At 42.3% G+C, this 26,058-nt stretch overlaps 1 protein-coding gene across 1 annotated transcript; it reads right to left on the minus strand.

The window, feature by feature from the left end:
- Positions 1–9,968: 9,968 nt before the first annotated feature.
- LOC140165775 (large ribosomal subunit protein eL15-like) lies at positions 9,969–24,176 on the minus strand. The gene is made up of 5 exons (XM_072189099.1): positions 24,027–24,176; positions 22,411–22,606; positions 21,366–21,502; positions 10,873–11,065; positions 9,969–10,143 (listed from the first exon to the last, which is right to left on the minus strand). Exons 2-5 carry the CDS (start codon positions 22,580–22,582, stop codon positions 10,031–10,033), a joined length of 615 nt encoding a protein of 204 aa, XP_072045200.1. The 5' UTR covers positions 22,583–22,606; positions 24,027–24,176; the 3' UTR covers positions 9,969–10,030.
- Positions 24,177–26,058: the final 1,882 nt, after the last annotated feature.

Genomic DNA, 26,058 nt, shown 5'->3' on the forward strand with positions numbered 1-26,058 from the left:
TCCAGTGTATTAGTGTTGCTCAGAACAATAAAACAGGGTCAGAAATTCAGCGAGAATCCATTTTCGTCAACAAAATTGCAAGAATCTAAATGGATTCTCGTAATATTTCAGTTTATCATGCAAAGTTATATGGCGAGAATCCTTGGATCCTTGCACAATTCCACTGGGAGAATCCAAAAGGATTCTTGCTCTTGGTTGACAAAAGAACTGGAAAAATCAATATTTCCAACATGCGACTCATTTTGCTTGATCAAATCACAACTGAGGCTGACAATATACCAGAAGCATACTTCAAGGTGGTTGTAGTCTGCCTCATCTCAAGTTGAGAGTAATGCCATGTTAGATTCGAATCACACTCACTCACTCACTCATCAGGCTGTTTCACCCACTGCTGTGTGAAGCCCTCCTCCAGCATTTTCCATCTCCTTCTGTTCCTAGCCGCTGATGCCCAAGCTGTTGTACTCATGAAGGTGGTGATGTCATCTCTCCATCATCTTTTTTGCCTTCCTCTTCTCCTCTTTCCAGTCCTTGGCTGCCATTCTGTAAGTCTCTTCGTCCACCTGTTATCGTCAGTTCTTGATAAGTGACCTGCCCATCTCCATTTAGTTTCTTTAATCTTTTGCAAGATGTCTTTGACTTGGGTTACTTTTCTGATGTCTGTATGTCTGACTCTATCACGCAATGAGAGGTGGAGCATTTTCCTTTCCATAGCTCTCTGTGCTGTTACCAATTTCTGTTCCATTTCTTTTGTTGTGGACCAAGTCTCTGCACCATAGGTCATAGTTGTTAGCACACACTGGTCATAAACTCTTCGCCTCAGTGACAGTGGTATGTTTTTATCTGTCAACAGTTCTTTATGCATACCAAAGCATCTCCAACCTGCCTTTACACGGATTAGGATCTCTTCAGCTGTGTTGGTATCCATTCTCAAGGTCTGTCCTAGGTACTTATAGTTGTCAACTTTCTTGATCTGGTGATTTGCTATTGTGATTGTTTCTTTTGTCTCAAAGTTTGTTAGATTCGAATCACACATGCTAACCCAATTCTGTGATGGGTATACACAAGGGTGATTTGTCCGTCACATACACTGTCAGCACAGCAGCATACATGCACTAATTTGAGTCTGCCACTGCAAAATCCAACAAGGTGTTGCTCTCAACTTGAGACAAGACACACTATAGCTTAATTCACCTTTTCGGTAAATCCTTGCGGTTAGACCCCAGACATTTGACGTCACACAGATGAGCATGTCATCCAGCGAACATCGTTACTGCGTCTTGATGTCAAGTAACGACATCTGGGGTCTTAACCGCATGAATTGTGTTACTTCTCGAAAAGGTCAATTGCACAAAATATTGTCTATCCTTCATATATGCCTACACGAAATTAGCCAATTGTCAAGACTTAATTTAGGGAGTAAACAGCTTTATTTTGTAAGTTGTATAATCCATACATAACTTGTTACTAATCTAGTCCGAGTAGGGCTTACATGAAGGTAATACCCAAAATACACATGTGTGTATATACCGTAACCACTCGGGTATAAGCCCCCCCCCCCCCAGATGGCAGATTTCACTTCAAAAATGGGGGTGGGCTTATAACCGAGGAAGGGCTAGTGCTTGAATTTAAAAATATGAACAATCACCCCCATTTGTATATGCCAAATGTACCAGTAATTTCTATCTTCTATGTCAATTTCTTAAAATTATAAGTGTGGAATGTTAATTATCAACTGATATTTGTTTATATTTGTTCATAAATATGAGAGCAAAGCATTGATTTGATTTAAGAACTTGGCCAAAATTTAGTACTGGGCTTATACCTGAGTGCACCCTTGTTCCCAGAATGTTTTGAAAAATAGGGGTGGGCTTATAGCCAAGGTGGGCTTATACCCGGGTGGTTACGGTATATGTACTTATTTTTGGATGTGAAAATCAATACATTTTATAGAATATGTAGTCTGTGTGATCCTCTTTTTTTTGTTGCCAAATTAACTCTGATTGGAACAAAGTAGGCTGTTGAAAAAAATGGAAGAAAATGAAATTGAGACAGCTTTATCCACAATATGAAATTCTGGCATTTTTGTCATTCAACCTCTGGGCTGGGTTAGGCATTATAATGTACACTTCCAGGCTGCTTGTGTGTTAAAATATTCAAATTAAAGTGACAAAAGTTTATTAAATTTCCAAAACTAATGTCTAGGTATTTCCAATATTTGCAAATTTTTCTAAGAAAAAGCAGTAGAAAAATACATATTTTTTATACAAAACAATGTACATGTACATTTAAATATTTACATGCATGGAAGGAAAGTTCTTGGTCATTTTCTAAAGTTTAAAGAATGAGCTACTGCCGGTTGCATAAAAATACATCACTGTTTTGGGATTACATAAATAGTTACCTGTTTTGTCAAATAAAACCTCTATTCTAATCCTTTATTTGGAACAATTGGTAATAAAATTCGAAATATTTAGCTATCTTTATTAAACCTGTATTTTTTTTGTACATTGTATGCTGTGACAATACAAAGCCTATATTAGTCAATGAACTAAAGCAGTAAATATTTTTTAATCACAAACTGGCGCTGTGTTTTTCTCGAATTGGGAGTACTTGGTGTATAAAATGAATTCGAAGACATTTTATTAATAGCTTTTGTATTCGGTGATGTGGAATTTCTTCAAAATATGAATGAAGTGGAGTTAGGGCATTTTAAATTAATTTGTTTAGCAAAAATATCGCCAATTTTGAATTACGTTCTACAAGAACCTAATTCAACACAGTGGCCTATGGAGTAGTGTAATACACATAATTGGAAACAACTTAAATTTTGGGAATAAACTTTTAGATACAGATTTGTATAATTCCTATGTAAAAGGTTTGCTTTTACTTCATTTCCCCACCCCAGTTTTTCAGGATATTTTGGATCAGATGTTGAGTTCTGAGGCACTAGCCCTACTAGTATAGGGCCTTTTGACTGTGGTGATCCCAAACCATGCTATATATCCTAAAACCTGGCTATATCCAGAGAACTGCTAAACCCAGTGACTGCTTCCCCAGTGGAGCGGTCACTGGGTTTTAGCGGTTATCGGATATAGTGTGTTTAAAAGGCCTTAGTTATAGTAGGGCTACTACAGGGTGTAGCAATAAAATTTGTACATTTGTAATAGAATGACGCAAGTATGCCGCTTATTTTTTGGTTTGATATTTATAATGTCTATCAAGATAATTTCTTTAGCCACCAGATATAAGCTTTATTCCAATAAAATTGATGGTAGAAGATATGGCCAATTATGTTAGCTAGTCTGAAAACCGCTTGGGCCACTTTTGTCTAAGTGTCACAAAAGTGACTGAATAGAGTTGAACCATGGACCAGTTGATATGCTTTTTGCCTCATACATACCAAATAATAATTAACTTTGAGTGAAGTAAACCCATTTGTGTTATGTGTATGATCAACTGAACTTCAGTACTGTTTAATATTAATTTCATTTTGTTAAATTGTAGCTATATTGAGAAGACGACTTATGGGTATCGTTGGGATACTGTTGCATGATTGTATTAAAGCCATAATGTGTGATTTGCTCCCAGTGGCGGCTCCAGGAATTTTGTTCTGGGGGTCATTGAGGGTCAAAGTGAATTTCGGGGGCAAAATCAACAAATTACAGCAAAAAGGTGAAATTTTCGTAATTTTGGGTTTTTACTGGGGGGGCAATAGGGGGGCAAGCGTTCTGACTGGGGGCATTTGCCCCCTCATGCCCTCCCCGCCCCGTGGCGCCGCCACTGTTTGCTCCACAGAGACGCCCTCAATTTTTGTTGAATTTCTACTTTTTGCATGATTGTAATGCCCAATGGTGTACTAAAATACCATGTGAAAGAGTAAGCCTGAAGTGCATTGACTACAGGCAAGTGGTTTTGTGATAGGGGGTCGCCGTTGGAGGGGGGGCTAACCACATCGAGTACGCGTGTATTATTGCATTAGTGACGTATAAACTGTGTGCATATCGCTATTCGTCTTATGTCTTGTTTGGTCATCCTAGCTGTGTGAAGCTACGCCAATATTCATGATAATAATATGAGCGGCGAGCTAATACCAGGCATGAGAATACACATTCATTAAAAAAAAGCTGGAAAAGTGCATAAAATTGGCCAAAAACGCCTGAAAATAAATAAAATTGTGCGAATTTTGACATCACAAAAAGCTGGTTCCAGCTTTTTAACTGGAAATTCTCATGCCTGTAATACACACATTGTAGGCGCAGGAATGAAATAGCAATTTTCTTTGTTTTACCTCATTTGTTTGGCTTGAAATTGAAGGGGACAATGTGATCAGTGAAAACTAAAATTTAAATAAGAATCTGTACTTATGCAAATCACACATTATAGCTTGTAAGTTTTAGTACATGATGTAAATTGAAGTGTAAATAAATTATATGTTCTGTACATTTTGAATACCTAAATGTACTGCATGCTACATGCACTTCTTGAATACCTCAATGCATGCTACTTGTACTTCAGATTACATTTGTGATGATTTGTCTTGAATAAAAGTGGTTTAAGGAGTGTCGAAATTAGCCAACATTTTTAAAGGTCAATTCAAGAATGTACATCTGAATATAATGTGTTGTTTGTAATTTGTGTTAGAAGGAGCCCAAAATGGGTTAGTTGAAATCCATACACTCCCTATGATGGAAGACTTTAACTTAACCTTCCACAAGGTGCTACAAGGAGTGTGAATTTCAATTGGAGTTACCATCAAGGGTGAAAATAAGAGAGCTTGAACTAGGGACCACTTTGGCAAAAAAGTGCATGGACCCTGGTTCACCAAGATCTGGAGTGAACCAAGGGCCACTTTGGATGAACAAGGGGTCCCTTACCAGGGGTGAAAATAAGGAGTGATGGACAGGGTCTACTTTTACATAAAAATGGCATCTGGATCGATAAATTTCAATCACCAAGGGGTCAGTAAAAATAAAGATGTGCTGGATGAGTAGCACTTGTTGCTTTGAATTAGATATTTTTGGTTCACTATCCAGGGGCCAGTTTTGTGAGAAGTATCCCCTGATCTACTAAAATTAAGATGGAACCAGGGGCCATTTCAGAGTTTCTGAGGCCAAATGACTCCTGACTCCTTTTCACCCTTGGTTACCTGAATGGGCAACTTAAGTGGTGTGGATTTCAACTGGAATAGACCATTCTACCACTGGTTTTATGTGCAGAGTGTGGTCTGGTCATCAGTATACTTATCACCCAAGCATTCTTATTCCAAATTTTGAGTTAAATTGCTCCAGTGATTTTGATTTTAGATGCAAAATGTGTGTCATCCGTGTGGCCTATAGAACAGCACACGACTGGGTTGGTATAACCACCAAACTACCAAGTTTTTGGTCATACAGCTTAAACACAACATACATTTGTGTATTCCAGGCCAAAATGTATGAGCTTTCACCAAAATATTTTGCTGCTAGAAACCAAACTGCTGGAGCAATTTCATTCAAAACTTAAGAATGTTTGGGTGAGCACAGTAAAGTTAGACGGATATTGGATATTGGACACACAGATTGTATGATGTTCGATTCACACAGATTGGATTTGCCCCTAACAGACTATTAAGCTGTCGAGTGGCGTAATAAATCGGATTAACTACCATAGCAATAGATGAATACAATTTTGACTACAGACGAATCCAACGAGCCAAGTTATGGTCAGAATCATTCGGCCATTACTGGGTCCCCCTGCACCAAACTGGTGTTGTGACTACCCAATTGGGTGAATTAGAGCCCCTTAAAAATCAATGTTATATTGTATTGTGTTGTAAATTTTCATCATTCTTTTGTCTACGTGTAACACGGGTGATGGAATGCAGTTTAAAATTCCTGCCGAGGCCGCATCATTTCACATTTTAGGTGGGATAGACCCAGGCGGGACCCAGCTATGGCTGCCATTGAGGTGTAGGAATGCGTGAAATTGGATTAGTCTATATCGCCCTGCACTACTACAAGCAGGTTGCACTCATCACCTGTGTATGTCTGCAATCATAGATTGAATACAATACCGCTCTTTTCAAAGATACTTACAGAGTTACAGGTGCAAGTTATCAGAATGATATGGTTCAATGCATAGGTACCGCGTGAACGTTGCAGTGCAGGGTGCGATATAGTCAAAAAGTGTATTCATCTATATTGCTATGGTAATAATCCGATTATTATCACTTCGACAGCAAATATCCTACTCATAAATGCGCTTTGTATAAATCCATCTGGAACGAACATTATTTATCTGTGTACTTCGAATATCTACCGGTAATATCCGTCTAACTTGACTGTACTTTTTGGGTGATGGGTCTGAATTTGAGTCAGAAAATACAATGTACCATGTTGGACCATGCACCCACCTTTCAACATGTTTGGATCAGGAGTTTTATAATATTATTCTTACCATTTATGATTGCAACTTGCTGATGAGCTGGATTGAGTGATGTAATTAAAATAACCGTACATACATCATTATAACCGCACATTTGTACTCTATTTGAAGTCTGAAAGGTTTCATTAATTTAAAGGACTATACATGAAAATGGGATTCCTAATTCTTTGGATTGCTGTCAGGTTCCATACAGGGTGACGGTGTACAGGAACAAAATTTGTAATCTTGTCCCAGACCTGCTTCCAAAATTTACTTCACTGGGACAAAAAGATCATAAAGAGTTGTACCCCAGTCAGTATTCGCCGGCGAAATGATGTTATAATCGGATTAACTACCATATTGATTACATCGTGCTGCACTAGTACATTCACACGGTACCTCTACATCGAACCATATCATGCTGATCACTCGCACCTGTAAGAGTCTGTGTAAGATTAGTATCTTTGAAAAGAGCGGTATTGTATTCAATCTGATTGCAGACATACACAGGTGGTGATGAGTGCAACCTGCTTGTTGTGAAGCACGATATATTCAAAAATGTTTTCATCTATTGCCAGGGCATAATTTTATAGTGTAAAGAGTTTTGCATAGCAAAATTGTGATGATTGAGTTTAATTTGTAGCAATTATGTATGGCAATGACATATATGTTTGTGTGATTGCATAGCAATTTGGCTAGATTGTGCAGCAAAATGCGATCGCGATACGGTTATATTATGCCCTGCCTATGCTTCATGCAGTTGATCCAATTATTACATCACTTCGGCGGCGAATTATATAACCCCCAGGTCATCGTTTGTATGCAAATGGTCATAACAGTTGTTATTTCAATTGCTCAGAACATATTGTTATGAATTTGGCACATACCTGCCAACATTGTAAAAATACAAATCTGTACAGGGTGCGCGTGAAGCACGCGCTCACCCGTAACGGCGCATACTTGCCAACCTTCGAACTAAGGTCGGTGTCTAATTAGAGTGAAGCGAGAAGCGAAACAAAACTTTGGAAAAAAGAAGTTATAGACCCTAAATTACTTGTTATTCAAGGTTGGAAAAAAATTAAAAATTTTTTTTTAATTAACTTTCTTTATCTAATTTTTAAAAAAAAAAATTTCAAAGTTTTTGGCAACTTTAGAGAACCACTGGACCTATTCTGAAGTGCTAAGATCATTCACAGGTAATTTGAAAAAAAAATTACGAAAACAATTACAGTTTGTTATCCTTAATATGTAAACCATTAACTAGTGTTTACCTCTTCATGTATCACATATTATAGATGCATTGGTTTTCCATGCATTTATAATATGTGCTACATGAAGAGGTAAATATTGGTTAATGGTTTGCATATTAAAAATAACAAACTGTAATTTTTTTCAAATTAACTGTGAATGATCCTTATGATCCTAGCACTTCAGAATAGGTCCAGTGGTTCTCTAAAGTCGCCAAAAACCTATGAAAACTTTTTTTTTTTTTTTTTTTTTTGCATTTTCAAAATCGGATTTTTCCGATTTTTGTGACCTTTGACCTCAAAAATCGGAACGAATCCGATTAAATCGGAACGGTTGGCAGGCATGTTGGCAGACAGCCGAATCAGGATTAGGCTTTTGGTAAATTCATGTAACACGTGCCTTATTTTTTAATTGGAGAACAAGGGATCAATGCTTTACCTTTAGAGGGCAGCATATTTATTTTGAAATAGTTATCATCATCGACCGTACTGCGATGCACCTGTACACGAGCCAACCCTGTATGCCGCCCTCTTGATTAATTGCATTACGCTCTTATTGTCTGATCTCCGTTTAAAAATAATTATATATATGCCCATAATGCCACCCTCGTATGTAAAGCATTGATCCTTTGTTCTCCAATTCAAAAATAATGCATGCATCAGGGTTGTAGCTAGGCCAATTTCTATGCCAGGTGGCAAATTATTGCGGCGGAGTGCATGGTGCTCTCAAGCGCTTATGGCCGGGGTCTAGGGGCCTGCTTAAGGGTATCACCCCCAAAAATTTTTTTTTTGATGAAAAATCATTTTTAACAAAAAAAATTTAAATACATTTTTTTTTGTGCCGGGTGGGTCCGCCCAGCATAGCTACAACCCTGGCATGGCATGCATAACATGAATTTACCAAAAGTTGAATCTGGATTTGGCTGTCTGCTGAATTCATAACGATGAGATGCCATACATACAGGGATGTGCCCAAGGCATTAGCCAGAAGGGTGTCCAGGTGTCATTTGGACACCCTGTTTTCAATTTGGACACCCTAAAATTCTGATTTTTACAATGGAGTGAATAGGAAGTGGACACCCACGATTTTGTAGAATACGGTATTTTTGACCATTTTGGACACCCCAATGACACCCCTCTGGCTAATGCCTTGGATGTGCCACAAACATGGGTTGCAATTTCGGCATACCAATGCCCAATTTTGGTATATGAATGGTCATTTCTTCAGAAAATATCCTAATTCCCCCCCCCCCAAACAATTCTCATCAGCACCATCCAAACCAAACTGGAGTACCCCACCTGATTTGTGGGTCTTACAAAAGGGTTTCATTTTTGCGACCTGCAAGGATCACTTTTGATCCCCCAACTCCAAATCTGCGTCATTTCTAAAGATATCCCTACATGCATTTATTTTTAACATGTTCTGCACATTTTGATACCATAGTCATCAACTTCATCAATTTTAGTTGATCCTTTACTTGTCAAGTATCACAGAATTAGCCAAGCACATGAATCTTCCAAGCATTTACAGGCTGTAACAAAATGTTTGTTCTCTTGAGTGTTTTTGAAATACCTGTCTCCTGCAAATACACCATTGGAATATCAAGTGTAAAGAAATTTCAGATCCAATGGAATGATTGAAAGAGACACCTAAAAAATACCAAAACACAGATGGAGAACTATCATTTTGATACACCCTGTATCTCAGGACGTGAATTTGTTTCAAAAACAGCAATTTTCAATTAAAAAAGGACTCAATTTTGCCATATTTTCAAGGCATGGTCGATTCTCGCAAACATAACGAGTCAACAGATTCTTGCATGTTTTTGTATAGAATACTCTTGCGAAGATTGACTTGACGAAGATCCTCCCAATTATTGACAAAATTGAACCCTTAAGGTGGTACTACACCCCTTGATAAATTTGACTATTTTATTTTTGCATTTTTCTCAACAAATAACACACTGGTAACAAAAGTTATGAATATTATAGGGGCAAGGAATCCAGTTACTACACTGGAATTTCAGTGACTCAAGACAAGCGGTACATTATTTATAAGAAAAGAGGTACCGCTACAATTTACCTCATTTCTTAACATATATAATGAACCACTTGTCTTGAATCACTGAAATTTCAGTGAAGTAATTGGATTCTTTGCCCCTATAATATAAATAACTTTTATTACCAGTGTGTTACTATTTTTTGAGAAAAATGCAAAAATAGTTACAAATTTATCAAGGGGTGTAGTACCGCCGTAAGTTTCTTAAATTAAGTGCCTTACCAGTGAGACAGAATCAATACACATTTGACACAATAGAATTATCCTCTTTGTACAATCAGATTTTTATTGTTTCAGTGATTTCTATGGTTGCCTAAAATGTTTATCGGTAACGCTTGAGACTGACAGTGTTGCGCCTCTTCCAGGCTGCCCTGCGTGAGCCACCGATGGTCTGCTTGTATTTGTGTCCCTTGCCTAAACCTCGGCTCTTCTTGCCTGCAGAAACAATCAAAACAAAGAGAATAGTAAATTTCTTGCTCAAAGTGCATTATAAAAAGGACACAATCCACTACATCCCCATTTTGTATGTGTATATAATATTGCATTCAGCTTTACAGTTATCTAATTTCATTCATCAGGGCACCATTTCAAATTATTGTAGGTTATGACCTCATGCACATGAAACAAAGTTATCAGGGGTCCACTTCACTAAACCTTTAACCCTTCATAACTCAACTAACCATTTGTAAAATTACAAATACCCAATACTAGACGTAACTTTACGAAGGGACGACTCGTCGCAAGTTACGAACGATTTTGAGGCTTACGAAGCTTCGTAATGTTTAGAGAAACGGACCCCACGTGAAGAAGACCAGATTTGCTTGCCTTGCAGCTTGGTCAAGCAATTCAAGGCTACAGAACTGAATCTTTCACAATATTTTTGTAAACATTTTTGCAAAATTGGGCTAGTATTTCAATATTAAAATCACTGCATCACTTCATATTAATTGATGATGTTGAATTGATCATATGTTGCTTTGTCATTGTGGGCAGACATTTAATTATCTGTGATTATATCACTATTTAATTTCCTCAGGCAAGCATATTGCTCTTTCCTGGCTAGAATAAGGAACAAATTCAATTTTGTATTAAAGCCTTTGTTCAGTGCACCACCATCAACCAGTTTGGCCATCCCCCAATCAGGAAGCTAAACCCTTCACTCACCTGCTGATGTGAGGCCTCGGAGTTCTCTGTGTTTGTGTACAGGGTTGCATATCCATTGCGAGTCTGGATTGCGTCGGATGGCCTTGTGGAAAGGATCGATGAGAATCACATCATAGTACTTGTACGTGGAATCCTCGGCAATCCAGTAGCTGTTCAACACGCGCAGGGCACCGCACTTCCTTCCAGCTCGCTCCTGTTACAAAGTAAAAAACAAAAGTTTTTGTTGTTCATGAAATTGAATGTTTTAACTGAGAAGCTCCTATACAATATGGTCATTTTCACAGTAAAGGGTGTAACTTTTGATTTTTAGGGTCAAAATTTCAAACCACTTAAATATGTTTCTGTTTACTGAAATCATGCATAGAAGCAACTTAAATTCCAGTAAAATAATGTTTCAAGGCTTAAACCTTTTGATTTCTAATAAAAATTTGACATTTCCGTAACATTTTGGTTAAAATCTAAGAAAAAATATATTTTACATAAGCTCAGAAAATTATGACATGAAAGCTGGAATCCCATTCCAAAGTAAGTCAACAGATATAAGTTAAATTTTATACCATGTTTTGCTATGTTTGTAATTGCAGTTTTGAAAATTGTTAACATCAAGTGTCATTTACAATGGAAATTTCCCAACCTTAACCCTAACAGAACTAGGACTCACTAAAGCTCACTATTAAAACCACTCTGCGTGCATGCATTCCACGGGACTTGATGACGCAATCAGACCAACTCATATATACCCAGGGAATCGTTGGCGGACCAGCGTCACCTGTCTAGCTACATGCTGGGGATCTTCTGCGTGGCATGCGAGGGGTCCGAGGTTCGAATACCGGGGGTGCCAAGTGACTTTCTTCATCTTCTCTCCTTTTTCGTTCCTTCTTTCCCTTCCGATAGCCAAAAAACCACGGGTAGGGTTAGGGACCATGCATATTTTCCCCATATGCCTTCTTAACCCTAATAGAACTAGGACTCACTAAAGCTCACTATTAAAACCACTCTGCGTGCATGCATTCCACGGGACTTGATGGCGCAATCAGACCAACTCATATATACCCAGGGAATCGTTGGCGGACCAGCGTCACCTGTCTAACTACATGCTGGGGATCTTCTGCGTGGCATGCGAGGGGTCCGAGGTTCGAAATCCCGGGGGTGCCAAGTGACTTTCTTCTTCATCTTCTCTCCTTTTTCATTTCCTTCTTTCCCTTCCGATAGCCAAAAAACCACGGGTAGGGTTAGGGTTAAACATATTTTTTTAAAGTTTTAATTGGGTTCCTAAAATAATTTGAATGTCTAACTTCATGTACAAATACTACTTGATGAAAGGAACCTCCCAGCCAAGTTTCACAGAAATTGGAGTTATTTTTAGAATTAGCAATTCAAGCGATTTGTGTTGCGGAGGCTTCAGTAAACAACACAGGTGATCATAAAAGTAAAATATTTGGCTAACTACTACAAGTTGACATGAAAAAATAGGTAAAAAATATCACAATTACCAATTTTCATGCTTTGCTTTTTAGTATTGAATTTCAGTTGTGAAAAAAATTAAATTATCACAGCAAGTCATTTTTTTTTTTTTTTCGGAGGCTTCATGTTAAACAATGGCTAAACATTGCAGAAGTAGTTTTTTTGAAAACAACACTGTTGGGATTTTCTTGTGTGTATTGAATCAATAATTCTATGCGGCAGATATTGTAGATTTATCACATGTTAATTTTTTCACCCATTTGTTGTATGGTGTTAACTTGCATGTGAAGCCTCCGAAACAGGCTTTTTTGGGTATCAGTATATTTTTCAAACATTAACCATAATATCAACAATTTTTTTAATTTATGACATTCTGCACATATCAAGTAACAATTACAATGCAGATATCAGTATGAAACACACCAATTTAGATATGCATAGATGATAATTAATCTTATTGTTGTTTCGGAGGCTTCATTTGTTTCGGAGGCTTCAATTGTTAACGGAAAGTTTGTATTGGGTCCCATTTTCAAACGGTGATATATATCTCCACGATTTAAAAACAAGTGACTTGAGGATCTACTTTGCTACATTTTGATAAATAGATTGGATGAGCTCTTTTATTTATATTTGCCCAAGCTTGCTGAACAGTTTGTTCCGGAGGCTTCAAAAAGTTAATGGAAAAATGGCTCTTTGAAGTCAAGAATTTATAAAAATTTTAAAAGCTTGCAAATAGACTAATTTTTGTTACCCATTTCAAGTTAAGATATCAACTGTTATGAATCAAAAAGAAGTGAAGAAATAACCAAGAATTATGAACCAAAGGTAGGCCTATACCCACAAAGTTTGTTAACAATTGTTAACGGAAAATGAAGCCTCCAAAACGACAAATATCGAAGTCCGGTTCTCAAAAATACAGGGCTGTTCACAATTAAATCTAATGTGGCAGTGTTTACTGAACATATGACCGTACTATCAGGATTTATAAGAAAAATTATCCATGAACTAACTGAAGAAAACACAGGGCTTTACAAAAATGTTACTGTTTGGGCAATATTAAGTACATGTAAGCCTGCTAAAACTGAACGCAGTAACTCCCAAAGATGATTATGCTACCCAAGGTAGCTGCTAACTAGATGACTTATGTGGCCAAAAATCATGGAATTCTGTGGCTTTATTAGAACACTACGGATCAAAATGTTAAAAATACAAAGTTACACCCTTTACCGTGAAAATGACCATATACAACCTCCTCATACAAGATCATACACCCCTTCCATCATAGTCCCCTCATGTCAAGCAATTTTTTTTCGAACCTGTCTCAAAACATGTCATTGGACAAAATATTAGTTACCCAATGCCCCATCGAAAATCACTCCAAAGTTATTAACAGATGCTACAGTGATGTTGAAATTGTGTGGCAGCCATTGATTCATGTGACCCATAGATTAAAGAAAACAGTGACCACTGAGATGGTTGTGAATTATTGATGACTGATAGAGGGCAGCATTTTATTAATATTATTTTTATTATTTTGACCAGCAGGAGGTGGATGATACTAGTCCCAAACAAAAATGTTTGGTAGACTCATAACCGGTGCGATCTTACCTTTCCGATGTTGATTAAGATACTTCTTGCATCGATCCGAGATCGGAAAAAACCAATAGTCATTTTGTCCCACATAAATGAATAAATAACAAAAACCCCGATCCCCGAGTGGACTCACCCATTCGGTGACGTCACACACGATAATCACCCCTTATCCGACTTGGGCAGCCCCTACTCGGCCAAACTTGTAGGGGCGGCGAGGTCGAGATAATCAACATCGGAAAGGTAAGATCGCACGGTTATGAGTCTACCAAACATTTTTGTTTGGGACTAGACTCAGTACACCGGTCGATCTTACCGTTCGATGTTGATTAAGATACTTCTTGCATCAACATCTGAAAGATCGATCTAGCAAGTAACCGACGGATGGAGGTACAAGATTGGCCAGCATCTGATAAGGATCGGGAGAGTGGGTAGCATGGTAATCGCGAGGTCAAACTATTTCCCCCCTCACGGCGGAAACAGAAAGACTACGTGAACAGACAAAAACCCTGAACTGAAAGTTCAGTGGTTAAAATAGAAACACTGGTTCTTACCATGTTGGAATTCTGATTGTCCGCAAAACACCTGATACCCAACCACCATATTATCTCCGCAGAATGGCCCTGGAGAACTTATCGCCTGGTCGTTGGTTTACGTTTTTGTAGTAAACCGTGGAAAAGGACGACGGGTTCTTCCAAGACACAGCCTGACAAATCTCTTCTATGGGGACCCCCCTATGGTAGGCCCACGAAGATGAGATAGATCTGGTTGAGTGGGCCTTGGGGCGGCGTCTTTTGCCGCCCAGTCCACTCAACACCTGGACCAGCCACCGTGCCAGAGTCTGTTTAGCGGCTGGACCGTGCGGTTCTGCGTGAGTGATAAATAAGCGGTCATGAGCCCCTCTTAAGGTTTGTGTTCGGCCAAGGTAGTGCTGTAGCGCCCTCACGGGCACCACAACCTGTCTTCGGCTATTGATGAACCCTGCCCAATACTGGGGAGGAAGAGGGCGAGTGTCGGAATGTACTTCGCTCATTTTTTGCAAGGAAATCCGGCGAAGAAACAGCGTCGCCCGTTGTTAGTAATCACGGAGGCCGACTTGAGACTGCGTGCAACTCTGAGCAGCGCCGTCCCGAAGCCAACGCCAGAAGAAAGGCCGCCTTAAGAGTGACGTATTTAAGGTCGCTTTTGACAGGGGCTCAAAAGGGGACCCTTAATATACTCAAGACTGTGTTGAGGTCCCATGGAGGGACCACCTTCCTTTCGGTGGGCGCTCGTTGAACATACCGTCGAGAAGAAGACTTAGGGACCCATCTGAATTGATAGTCGACCCGTCTTGAATCCTCGATGAATCGAGAGAATGGCTGACTTATAGTTGGCTATCGTTGCCTGCTGAAGTCCTGACCTGAACTTTTCTGTCAGAAAATCTGCCACTAGAGGCACAGAGGCTCTAGTGGGAGGTGTATTTCGCTCATCGCACCATGCGTAGTAGGGAGCCAAACGCTGACTATACGTCACGGAGGGTAGACTCTCGTCTACCCCGGCGATGAGAGAAGCAGCTTCTGATGAAAAGCCTCCCTCCGCCGCCGTTCCCTGATAAGGGCCATGCAGCTAACTGCAGGTGCTCTAGTGGTAGACTTGGTACCTCTCCCGGGCATCCGGAGTAGATTTGGTAACTTTCGGGGAGTACTCGCGGCTGTGCCGCAAGTAGATCCACCATCGGTCGAAACCACAGGTGTTTCGGCCAGAACGGTGCTATCAGAATGACGTTGCAATCCTCCCTCCCGATCTTGGTCACCACCCTTGCGAGTAGCGAGATCGGGGAAGCGTAAGCAGTCATTCCTCCCCAGTCTACGGACAGAGCGTCCACGGCGAATGCCTGTGGGTCTGCGACCCTCGAGCAGTACACCGGCAGCTGATGATTGCGATGAGATGCGAACAAATCTATCGAGGAGAGGTAAATCACCTCGAAGATCGTCTGGGCGACCTGCGGAGCAAGGGACCATTCTGTAGGTCCCGACACCTTTCCTCGTGACAGATCGTCCGCGAGGATGTTGGTGACTCCCGCTATGTGCATCGCTCTCACGTAATCTGCCTGGCCTTGCACCACCCTATCAGGCGTAGTGCGTGCAGGCACAACCGTGGTGACCTTGTGCCCCCTTGTCTGTTGAGGTAGGCCACCACGGTTGTGTTGTCCGTTGGACAACGATATGAGATCCACGATCACCTTCTCGAAATGCTGGAGAGTTCTCTCCACTGCCCAAAGTTCGAGAAGGTTGATATGGAACTCCGTCTCCGTGGCCGACCATAGGCCCGAGACTGAGTCCCGTGGATGTGGCCCCCAGCCCAGTTTTGACTGCGTCGGTCGTCACTACGTGGCCGCACGCTGGTGCAGGAACCTGACACCTTGAGTCAAATTGGGCTGATGGGTCCACCACCAGAGTTCCTCTCGCGCGATCTCCGACATCGGAACCGCGAGGGATATTGGGTGACGACTGGGCCTGTAAAAGGCTAGAAGGTGTAGTTGTATAGGCCTCATGTGAAAGCGGCAGTGCGGTGCGAGGTCTACCATACTGGCCATAAGGCCCAAAACCTTCATCCATGCCACAGCGGTGCTCCCTCTGACTCGGCCAAGAGTCGGGCACACCTCGCCATGTTCGTCACCCTCTCGGGTGAGGGCGCCGCGATCTCCCTCCTTGAGGTTGATCTGGGCCCCTAAGAATAGTGGTGTCTGCGTCGGGACCAAATTGGATTTCTTGACGTTGATCAGAAATCCCAGGTCCGGCACCGTGCGGACTACTAACTCCACGAGACACTGTGTCTCCAGTGGGGTGCGTCCGTAAATGAACCAATCGTCCAGGTAGCAACACATGTTGACTCCCCTGCGCTTCAGATGCGCTGCCACCGCCCTGACCAGGAGTGTAAACACTCTGGGGAGGTGGACAAGCCGAATGGCAGGCATCGAAACTGGTAAGTTTGACCCTGTACCTTGAAGCGTAGAAACCTCTGATCTTGAGGTGCGATCGAACATGCAGATATGCGTCCGAGAGATCTAGCGATGCCGCCCACATACCCTTGATGGGGCAGGCTAGCACCGGCGAGAGTCTCCATTCTGAACCTCTTGGGCCTGATGAACTCGTTCAACGGCTTGAGGTTCAGAATGGGCCTCAATCGCCGGTCTTCTTTGGAGCCAGAAAAAAGCGTGCTCCAAAAACCCTTGGTGAAAGGGGGTAGACCGGGACAATCGCTTGCCGTGAGAAGCTGAGTGACCTCTGACAGTAGTGCCCGGCGCTGGGGGCCGTCTGGCGGCACTACCGTGGACCTCTGAATTGTGCAGGCGCCACGAGGGTGGCTGGTAAATTCCAGCCTGTAACCCCCACTGACCACTGACAATACCCAGGCGCCCGGTGAGATGGCATGCCATCTCTGGGCGTAATGCACAGCGGACCGCCCACAGGGGAATCCCTGTGGAAGTCAAACCTGCCGGCATGGACTGTCGACCGCCCGTGCCCTCAGGACCGATCTGGTTTGCCACCCTTAGAAGAACGGCTCTTCTTGGGGGCTTGCCATCTGGTCCAGCACTACTCTTGCGCTTCCCAGTCTTTTTGGGAGGTGCTGGAGTAGCCTCGGGCTCGGTGTAGTCTGTGGTGCGCGTCCTGCTGAAGCCGGAGCTGGCGCTGAAGAACGCTTAGAAGACTTCTTCTTCTTGTGCTTCTTCTTACCTTACTGCCCTTCCCTTGGTCAGGGCAGCCTCCGACTTCTTCAGAGTGCTCTCATTGGTGGCCTTCTTTGCCCGGTCCTCAACCGTGCGCAAAAGGCCTGTCCAAAGTAGCCCCTGTCCCACCGAGTCTGACTTCTTCATTGCATCAGCAAAGTCGGAGCCGTAAGTTGACTGGAGGGACAGACAGGCATTCTCCGGCGGCGAGATGACATCCTATGGGCTAGGCCCATAGAACTCTCGTTGAGGTTAGCTGTTAGCACCGCTAACAGATTAACCTCGCGGAAGAGTTCGACGTTGCCCGTGGTCGTTCGCTACCTTCCTACCGAGGTGCTCGGCAAGCGTGGTAGCGGCGCTAGAGACTCTGATAAGCGGCGTGCTGCGCTTATCGATGAGCTTTAGCTCCTCCTCCCACTGGGGAGAAACGACCCGTCGCCTTAGCCGCTAGCGGCAGGCGCTTGCAACGCCTGGATCCATGTCAGGGACCCTGAGGTAGGTTTCGTAGTCCTCCTGCGAAACACGCGGTGGAAGCGTGCAAGCACGCGGCGGCGAAGCTCCAGCGTGCCGGCCCGCTCTACGCAACCTACGCTTGAGGTCCGCCGGGAATGCAAGTGCGGGCGACCCTTGTGTGGACGCCAGCTAGCTGGGCATCCTACTGAAAAGATGCCCTGGTCCTCCTGAACGGACTCCTCCTGAGAGAAAGCCAGGCCCAAACCTTGGGCCACACGGCTCATCACCTCAGCGGTGTCCGCAGGCAGACCATTGCTAGCGAGTTCCTCACGGGAAGCGGGGAAGGATACCTGAAGCTAGCTGCACAGTCTCAACAGACTGTGAGTCGCTACTGGTTTCATCTTCCGACTCCTTTCCCTCGCCTTCAGACTCTGACTCACTCTCTGATGAGGAAGAGGTCTGACGACGGGCATCTGAAGGTGGACAGGGAGGTGTCGCCACCGTGTGGCTAGCCAACTGAACACCAGCAGAAGAGGGAGTACTCCCGCTAGACCCGAGATGCTAGCTATAGCACCCGGGATCCGCCGCGCTCTCGCTGCTGTCGCCTAGCCATAGCAGTGTGCGGCCTACCCTGAGCTGTATCAGGGTTAGCCACTCGCCGCCCGGGTTGGGTAACAACTGGTGGTACTGCTTGCCCAACGCTAGGCGGCACTTGCCACGGTGGAAGACCGTGGAAGAAACCACCCTGCGGCGGATACCACGGGCATACCCTGTTGGTAGCTGACCCTGAAAGGATCCGCCACCAGGGAAGCCCCATGGAACGGCAGTACCAGTGCCGCCTCCCCTGTTGCCACAGAGACTGTGGTAACCAGGACGAGTACTGCGGTACCTGCGTGGTTGTAGCGTAGGTGCCCGGTAGGGCTCCCGGCTGCGTGCCACTGTACCCATGCCTCACAGCGTTCCCGCTAGAGGATCAAGCCGTGTGTATGGGTACCCGCCATACTGGCTGTCCCTTGGCTAAAAGGAGCTTGCCTAGTATCACGGGTAGCTGAGCGTGTATACCCTCGATCAGTCACCTCGCTACCTGAATAGGCAGTATCAATCAATGGAGCCATGCTCCGCTGAATAGATAGTGATCGATCATAAGAGGGTAATTGACCCATTGACTGTAATGGATCACCCACGCTCTGCTGGCTCTCGAGGACATAAGTGGGTTGTTGATCAGCCAGGCTGTTCAAACTACCTACCCTAACCTCTTGAGCCTCGCCCAAGGTCGCTGTGTGTGGCGGACCACTCACGGCAGCTATGGGCGCGTGCATAGTGGCTACCACTGAAGTCAAGCCGTAGCTTCGTCTCGGTAGCTGCCACTGTTTGCACTTGGGTCGCTGTCCCGTGAGAGACTGCGAGCCCAACCCCGGTATAACCGCTAGCCAGTCCCGGAGGACAGCCGGCAGCCATTCCAAGGCCCAGGGAAGCACTCGGCGGTCCCACCATGGAACGCTGCCGTGTGACAACCCCAGTTGGTTCTGCTAAGACTACACCTGAAGCGTTAGCCCGGTATCGTCTCTGCTAAACCCATGCACGCGTTTTCATTACGACCCTTGCGGGAACGAAAGGCGTGCTGCGTGCGTGGATCAACCCAGGCAAGCCCGGGTTCCACTGGCACGCTGCGTGCTACAGACCGGCGAGGCAAGTCCGCTGCACGCTGTATGCTAGAGATTCAACCCAGGCAAGCCGGGGTACCCTTGGCATACTGTCCGTCGCCCGGCTACTTCGCGGTGCTAGACCCGCTTCGTTAGCCAGCAATAGACGGGTGTCCACCTGCAAGAAGCTCGCTAGAGATCTCACTGGTAGACTGGTACTCGCCTGTTAGGGCAAGTACCGCCCTGCTGCCTGCTACTAGCTTAGACGTAAAGTCAGTGCTTTCGCTGGCTGCTAGGCCTTCGGGCTCGCTAGCAGTCCCGGAGGGTCCGCCTGCTTGCCGGGACCGGAGCCCCAGAGGTTACCTTAAGCGTGGCCCTTGCCTGCCTCGCTAGTACCTACCATATCAATCTTACCTGTAGGCCTCTGTTTCTTAGTCTTCGTCTTCTGTCTGTGTCGAAGACCTAAGCGAGCGCTACTTTCTAAATCCTCGAAGTGGATGTCCGATAAGCCTATGCAAAAGGAAGCACACTTATTTGATTTAGAGCAATCCCTGTGGGAGTAGCAGAGTGGATGCGGGTCCCACCCTGGTACCAGGGAAGGGCATGATTGACAAGGCCTAGACATTGTAGTAATCGGGAGCGTGCAGCACTACCCCCGAACACAAGCTCAAGCCCAATAAACAGACCCACACGCACAGTGGCTGGCGCTGATGTAGTGGTATGATATAAAAATATATATACAAAGGGATGAAAAACTGAAAACCTTTTGGGGAAGATTTGTCAGGCTGGTCCTTGAAACCCACCGAACTCTTAGCAGTAACTCAAGCGTCATCAGGCGCGTGCACTGAAAGATATAACGATAGAGCACACCATAAACATAGCGATAATCACTCACCATACATGTATACACAGTACTGTACAAACATCTATTGTAACTTACTAGTCTGTTATAGTTGTTTTACGTGAGAACAAAAATAAAATGGCGTCCTAAGGCGGCCATTTTAAAACGTGTCCCGTATATGAGCGGAAACACACATACAAGCTAAGTTTTTGGATCGTTTTGTCACTTTTCTAGCGAAAAATGTCGTCAAAACTATCTCCCTAGCGACTATACTGGTTGGTTTTTACCTCAGTGTAACAAACAAACTGTATATCTCGTCCTTTGGTTCGTAATGATACTTAGCGTTGGTAAAGAAAAAATCCACACGTCTATCTCATCTAGAAACCAAGGAGGATAAGGGGTGATTATCGTGTGTGGCGTCACCGAATGGGTGAGTCCACTCGGGGATCGGGGGTTTTGTTATTTATTCATTTATGTGGGACAAAATGACTATTGGTTTTTCCGCATCTCGGGATCGATGCAAGAAGTATCTTAATCAACATCGGAAGCGGTAAGATCGACCGGTGTACTGAGTCCAGGCAATTTGAGTTAATAATTTAAAATAATGATAAAATAAAACAAAAGAAAATGGCTCTCGGTTTCGTAAAAAGCAACTCCTGGTTCTGCAAAAATTTTGAGGAACAGTATCGGTACGGTAGTCGCTTATTTTTCTTCAAATATTTAGATTCCTCCTGGCCTGGTCCATCTCTTGTAATTTAAGGAAAAGCTTGGCTAGCTGTTACATACATACCTCGGCCACAGATTGCAGACTCCTTTGGAACTTCAGCTGGTTCACACCCTGGTTGTTGGGTTTGCCATAGGTTGCACCCTTGGGCACTGGGCGCTTGCGGCCACCACGTCGCAGACGGACACGGTAGATGCAATAACCTGTGGATAAAGAATCCATAATTTAATACACACAACTGATTAACCTGGTACTGTAAAACTACATGCATGGTCCTAACTGTAGTGAATTTAGTAATGACCAGCTTTTTTGCAGTGTATTTTGTGAATGCTGCAATTCAATGCAAATGCTGTTGCATACTGACAACTTGTGAAGTTTCAAAATTGGACTCCTCCCAAAATAAATTGTGAAACAGTGTGGCTTTTTTTATCTCTAGACTAGTTTGGGGGAAATGCTGTCATTTACAAGGGAAGCCCCGCCAGAGCAGTTCTTCTGGGTTGAACCAAACCAGCCTGGTTATCAAATTAGTCAGTGACAAGGTTATCTCTGAATTTGACAGGTGGGTCAGTGACGTCAGTCAGTCCATGTCAACCAGGAAGGAAAGCAGATATTTGAAATTTAGAGCCAGATTCACTCGCATGAAAGTGCCAAAGGGGGGGGGGTCCGGGCCAAACTTCAAGGGCCATTTCTTGAAAAGCGACAGACTATGCCCGAGACCAAATTTTTGTGTGTGTTCACTGTGGCCACAAATTGGTTGATTTGACATGGAATGACTCGGGTGTTAATTGATGCAGTAATATTAAAACATCACTTACCACCAGACTGCATCCGTCAAATTCAGAGATTATAACCTAGTTGCTGATTAATTTGATAACCAGGCAGGTTTGGGAACTTTGGGTCACCCCAGAAGAACTGCTCTGGCAGGGCTTCCTCTTTAAAGTAAAATCATAACATTGTGTCCGATTTCGTGCCAACAGTTACAATTTGTTCCAAGAATTCTCTACACACTTCAGTCGTACATACATACTTAGTTAGCTGGCAAATAATGTCAGAGAAAACAATTTGGCATATATTTCAACTGCCAACAAAACAGTTGGGTAAATAACCATACCTTGCTTGGCACGATACCCAAGCTGTCTAGCCTTGTCGGGTCTCAGTGGACGCGATGCACGGTGAATGGCAGTAAGTTGACGCAGTTGCCATGTGCGTACACGCATCAGGAAACGCATCACATCCGATTGCTTCTTGCGCCATAATTCTTGCATGTACTTGTAGGCCCCCATGTTGGCTTACGGTGAAAACAGGTTCTATACAAGACAACAAAAGACACAAAAAAACACAAGATATGACAACAGATCATAGTTTGTTTATTTTATTTAAAAAGACTTGATTTCAAGATCTGCCATCTTGTGGGTACTACCAGTGCGGGCGCACAGACTTTTTACCAGACTTTCTTAAATTAGAGGATGTTTTGCAATAAACGGACATTATTAAATATTCGTAATTATTATTACCCACCGTACCCTAAAGTCCGGTCATTGAAGGAAGTCCCATTATAACTTGAAAACTACCATGGGACATAATCGATGTATGCATTCGGCAGTGTGTAATGGCGCTGTTATTTTCACTCTGCGCAAGCGCAGATTGCTCAATTTTAGGTGACGTCACCACCATTATCGGTCGGAAAAAGCTTCCGACTTTGGAATTATGAATGAAATTTAGCAGCGGAGTTTCCGGAGTTTTCCGAATTATACAAATACGCAACCTATGACCTTTTTACGTCAGAATATTTGAAAATAATAAGCATCATGGCGTCCACTGAAAGAAAACCCGATGGGAATTGATTCAGTTTTCAGCAAATTATGCTACTTTTTTTAACAGCTTATCGATAAATAATTCCACGAATGTGAGCACGATATTTTGAAAATGTATGCAGTGGAATGTGGTTAAAAAATGACTTATATAAATTTTGTTTGGAGTCGGGAAATTAACTGTAGTAAAAATTGACTCCTCAGTTGTTGGAAATTCTTTCTTGGAACAAATAAAATATATTTTGTTTAAAATAAGTCAAGGCCAAAAATTTTATGACGCATATGGCCCATGCGTCATAAAATTTTTGTTGCCGAAATGGGGGGGTCCCAATTTTATTGGCGCCGATTTTTTGACTTTTGTTGATGTTCAGTTGTTAATTTGGGCCCCCCTCCGCTAATTCCAAAGAAAATGATAGCTCTTTTTAAAAATTACTTTTAATTCATGAATATTGCATTCATACTGATTGAAAATGAATGATCAAATTCAGTCCATTTCATCAAAATAATCAAGTTCATTTCATGTTTAAATCATAATTTTCATGAGTTCAGTTCCACTTTCATTTCCATTCATGCATTAACTGAATACAATGAAAATGAACAATGTGAAAAATCATGTATTATACACTACACTTATGTGGTTTGACTTTGAAAATGAATGAGCTGGAGCTCGACAGCTTTTGTGTTTTTTTCCCCGCAGCTCAAGTACATGCATGCATGAATCCCGTATTCTCCATGTATCATGGTATGGAGTTGCAACACATCGCTGTTTCTCTCCGTTTTAGCAGAGCAACCGGCACTCAGATGGCTTTCAAATTAATTAAAACAAAACGTACATCCTTTATTTTATATGATATTATAATTGTAATGAAAGATGGTTCAGTTATTATATAGATTTAAAGCGAATATTTTGACGTACCTGAACCCACTTCCACGATGATTCTCAGCCAAAATTGAAAAGAACGACCTTTGACCTCAATTGCCGGAAAGAGTATCAATCTCTTTAGCAATGTTTACGTTTTCGGTGCACTGGTATACAAGTTCACATGGAAAGTAGCAGGACTTTATTTGATGCAGACACTGATAATTTAGGAAAAACAAGATCAGAAAATGGTGATGTGTTAAGGCAGCGTAAGAGTGAATGACGTAGCATCGTATCGTGATCATTGCGCATGTCCGTGTACAACCACTGGACGCTAACTTTCGCGGGGTTTATGCGGGGTATTTAAATGTTGTTGTTATGAACTTAGCGTCCGTAGCGACATCAGATTCTTGTACTGTAGTGAAATACGAGATCAAAACCTGAGTAAAAATATGAGAAAAAGAAGAGAAACGTTGGCTGTGCCAATGAGTACACTCATGAGACTAAGCTTGATGCTAGCAATGGTGAGTTTAAATGTGCCGGCAATGATTTTAATATAAAATTCTCATAAATATAATTACTATTCATAAGCTTTTTAGTTGTAAACTCTCAGTACCGTAATCACTACCTATCTTCATTTAGGCGGAAGTCTTGCTTGCAGGACTAACGTGAAACGGTGATATTGACAATTAAATAGTGCAAATAAATTAAAAATAATAAAAATTGTATATCCATGATATCTAACATCATGAACATATATAAATCTTTATATAATTTATATTTTAAAATAAAAATAAAAGGGGTATCCTAATAATTTTCATGATACCGTATTTAACATGTAGGCCCCCTATAAACATGATAAAGGGGTATCTCTTATTTTTTAGTGGTGTAGCCTTCTTTCCATCCTATTTGCTTACATCAACCATGGAATATGAACATTTTTGGAGAGGAAGAAAATTCTCATATAAAGCAAGCCCAACAAGCCAAGGCTCGAACCATCACAGATCGTATTCTCCCGGCCGACAGACCAAAACTTTTAACAGCTCAGCCATCTCGTCCAAAGGGGTCCACGGAAATTTTATACATTTATTCTGCCCCCCCCCCCTTCCCGGAATGGTCTTGAACAATTGGCTATACACCACTAAATTATTATTCAGATTTCCTTTTACAAATTAATCAATTAACCATCGCGTATACGAGTGCGATGTCAAGCGTGTGCAATTGGACCATGTGCAAAATAATACGCGCTGGACGGCTAGCAGTAGGCCTACGCTTAATTTGTAAAAGGAAATCTGAATAATACTTTATTGAGATCCACTTCTGTACATGTCATGAGTTTATATGATTTGATGCTGGCTATGGTACAAACAAATCAAGAAGACAAGATCATGGCAAATTTGAACCACTCTAATTCAGCCCCCTCCAGGTGTTAAGCAGCCAAGTTAGCTTAGCTCAATCAATAAGATGTTCGACTAAGGTATGAGAGGATGCATGTTCGAACCCTGGTGGTGGCTTTTAAAATATTCTCTCATGGAGAAATTGAGTTAGCTTGAACTTGCCCTGGACAAGGATTAACTTCCTGCTAATTAATTGTCTTGTTGCAATCAATTATTGTTTTAAAATGCATTGAAAGGTCAAGACGAGAGCACGTAATGATGCCTCTAACATGCTGACTCATCTTGACAAATTCCAAGATTAGGCGGTGCAAAACCACATGAAGCTTAACCCAAAAAGAGTGCATATGAAAGTGTTTTTCCTGAGAAAGAACCCAGTTGAGCAACCACTTATGATTGCTAATTATATTCCCCTTCAATCTGTTTCAGCTGCTAAAAACTTGGTGTCCATGAAATGTGGTAACCATGTCACTGAACTGCTAAAAAAAGCGAATGGTACATGTAGACTGTATGCTTATAAACTTCTCAAACACTTCAACTTCCCAACCGCTGATCTTATTACTATCTTTTTTGGGTCCGTACGCCATTTCTTCAGCATGCTTCTTTTAATATAGACATGAGATTGTAATGTTAAAATACCTCAAAATTAATGTAAGTTAATTTTACATTGCATTTCGTTTACATACCCCCTTAGA

Source organism: Amphiura filiformis, chromosome 12, assembly GCF_039555335.1.
Source record: "Amphiura filiformis chromosome 12, Afil_fr2py, whole genome shotgun sequence".
Taxonomy (NCBI): Eukaryota; Metazoa; Echinodermata; class Ophiuroidea; order Amphilepidida; family Amphiuridae; genus Amphiura; species Amphiura filiformis.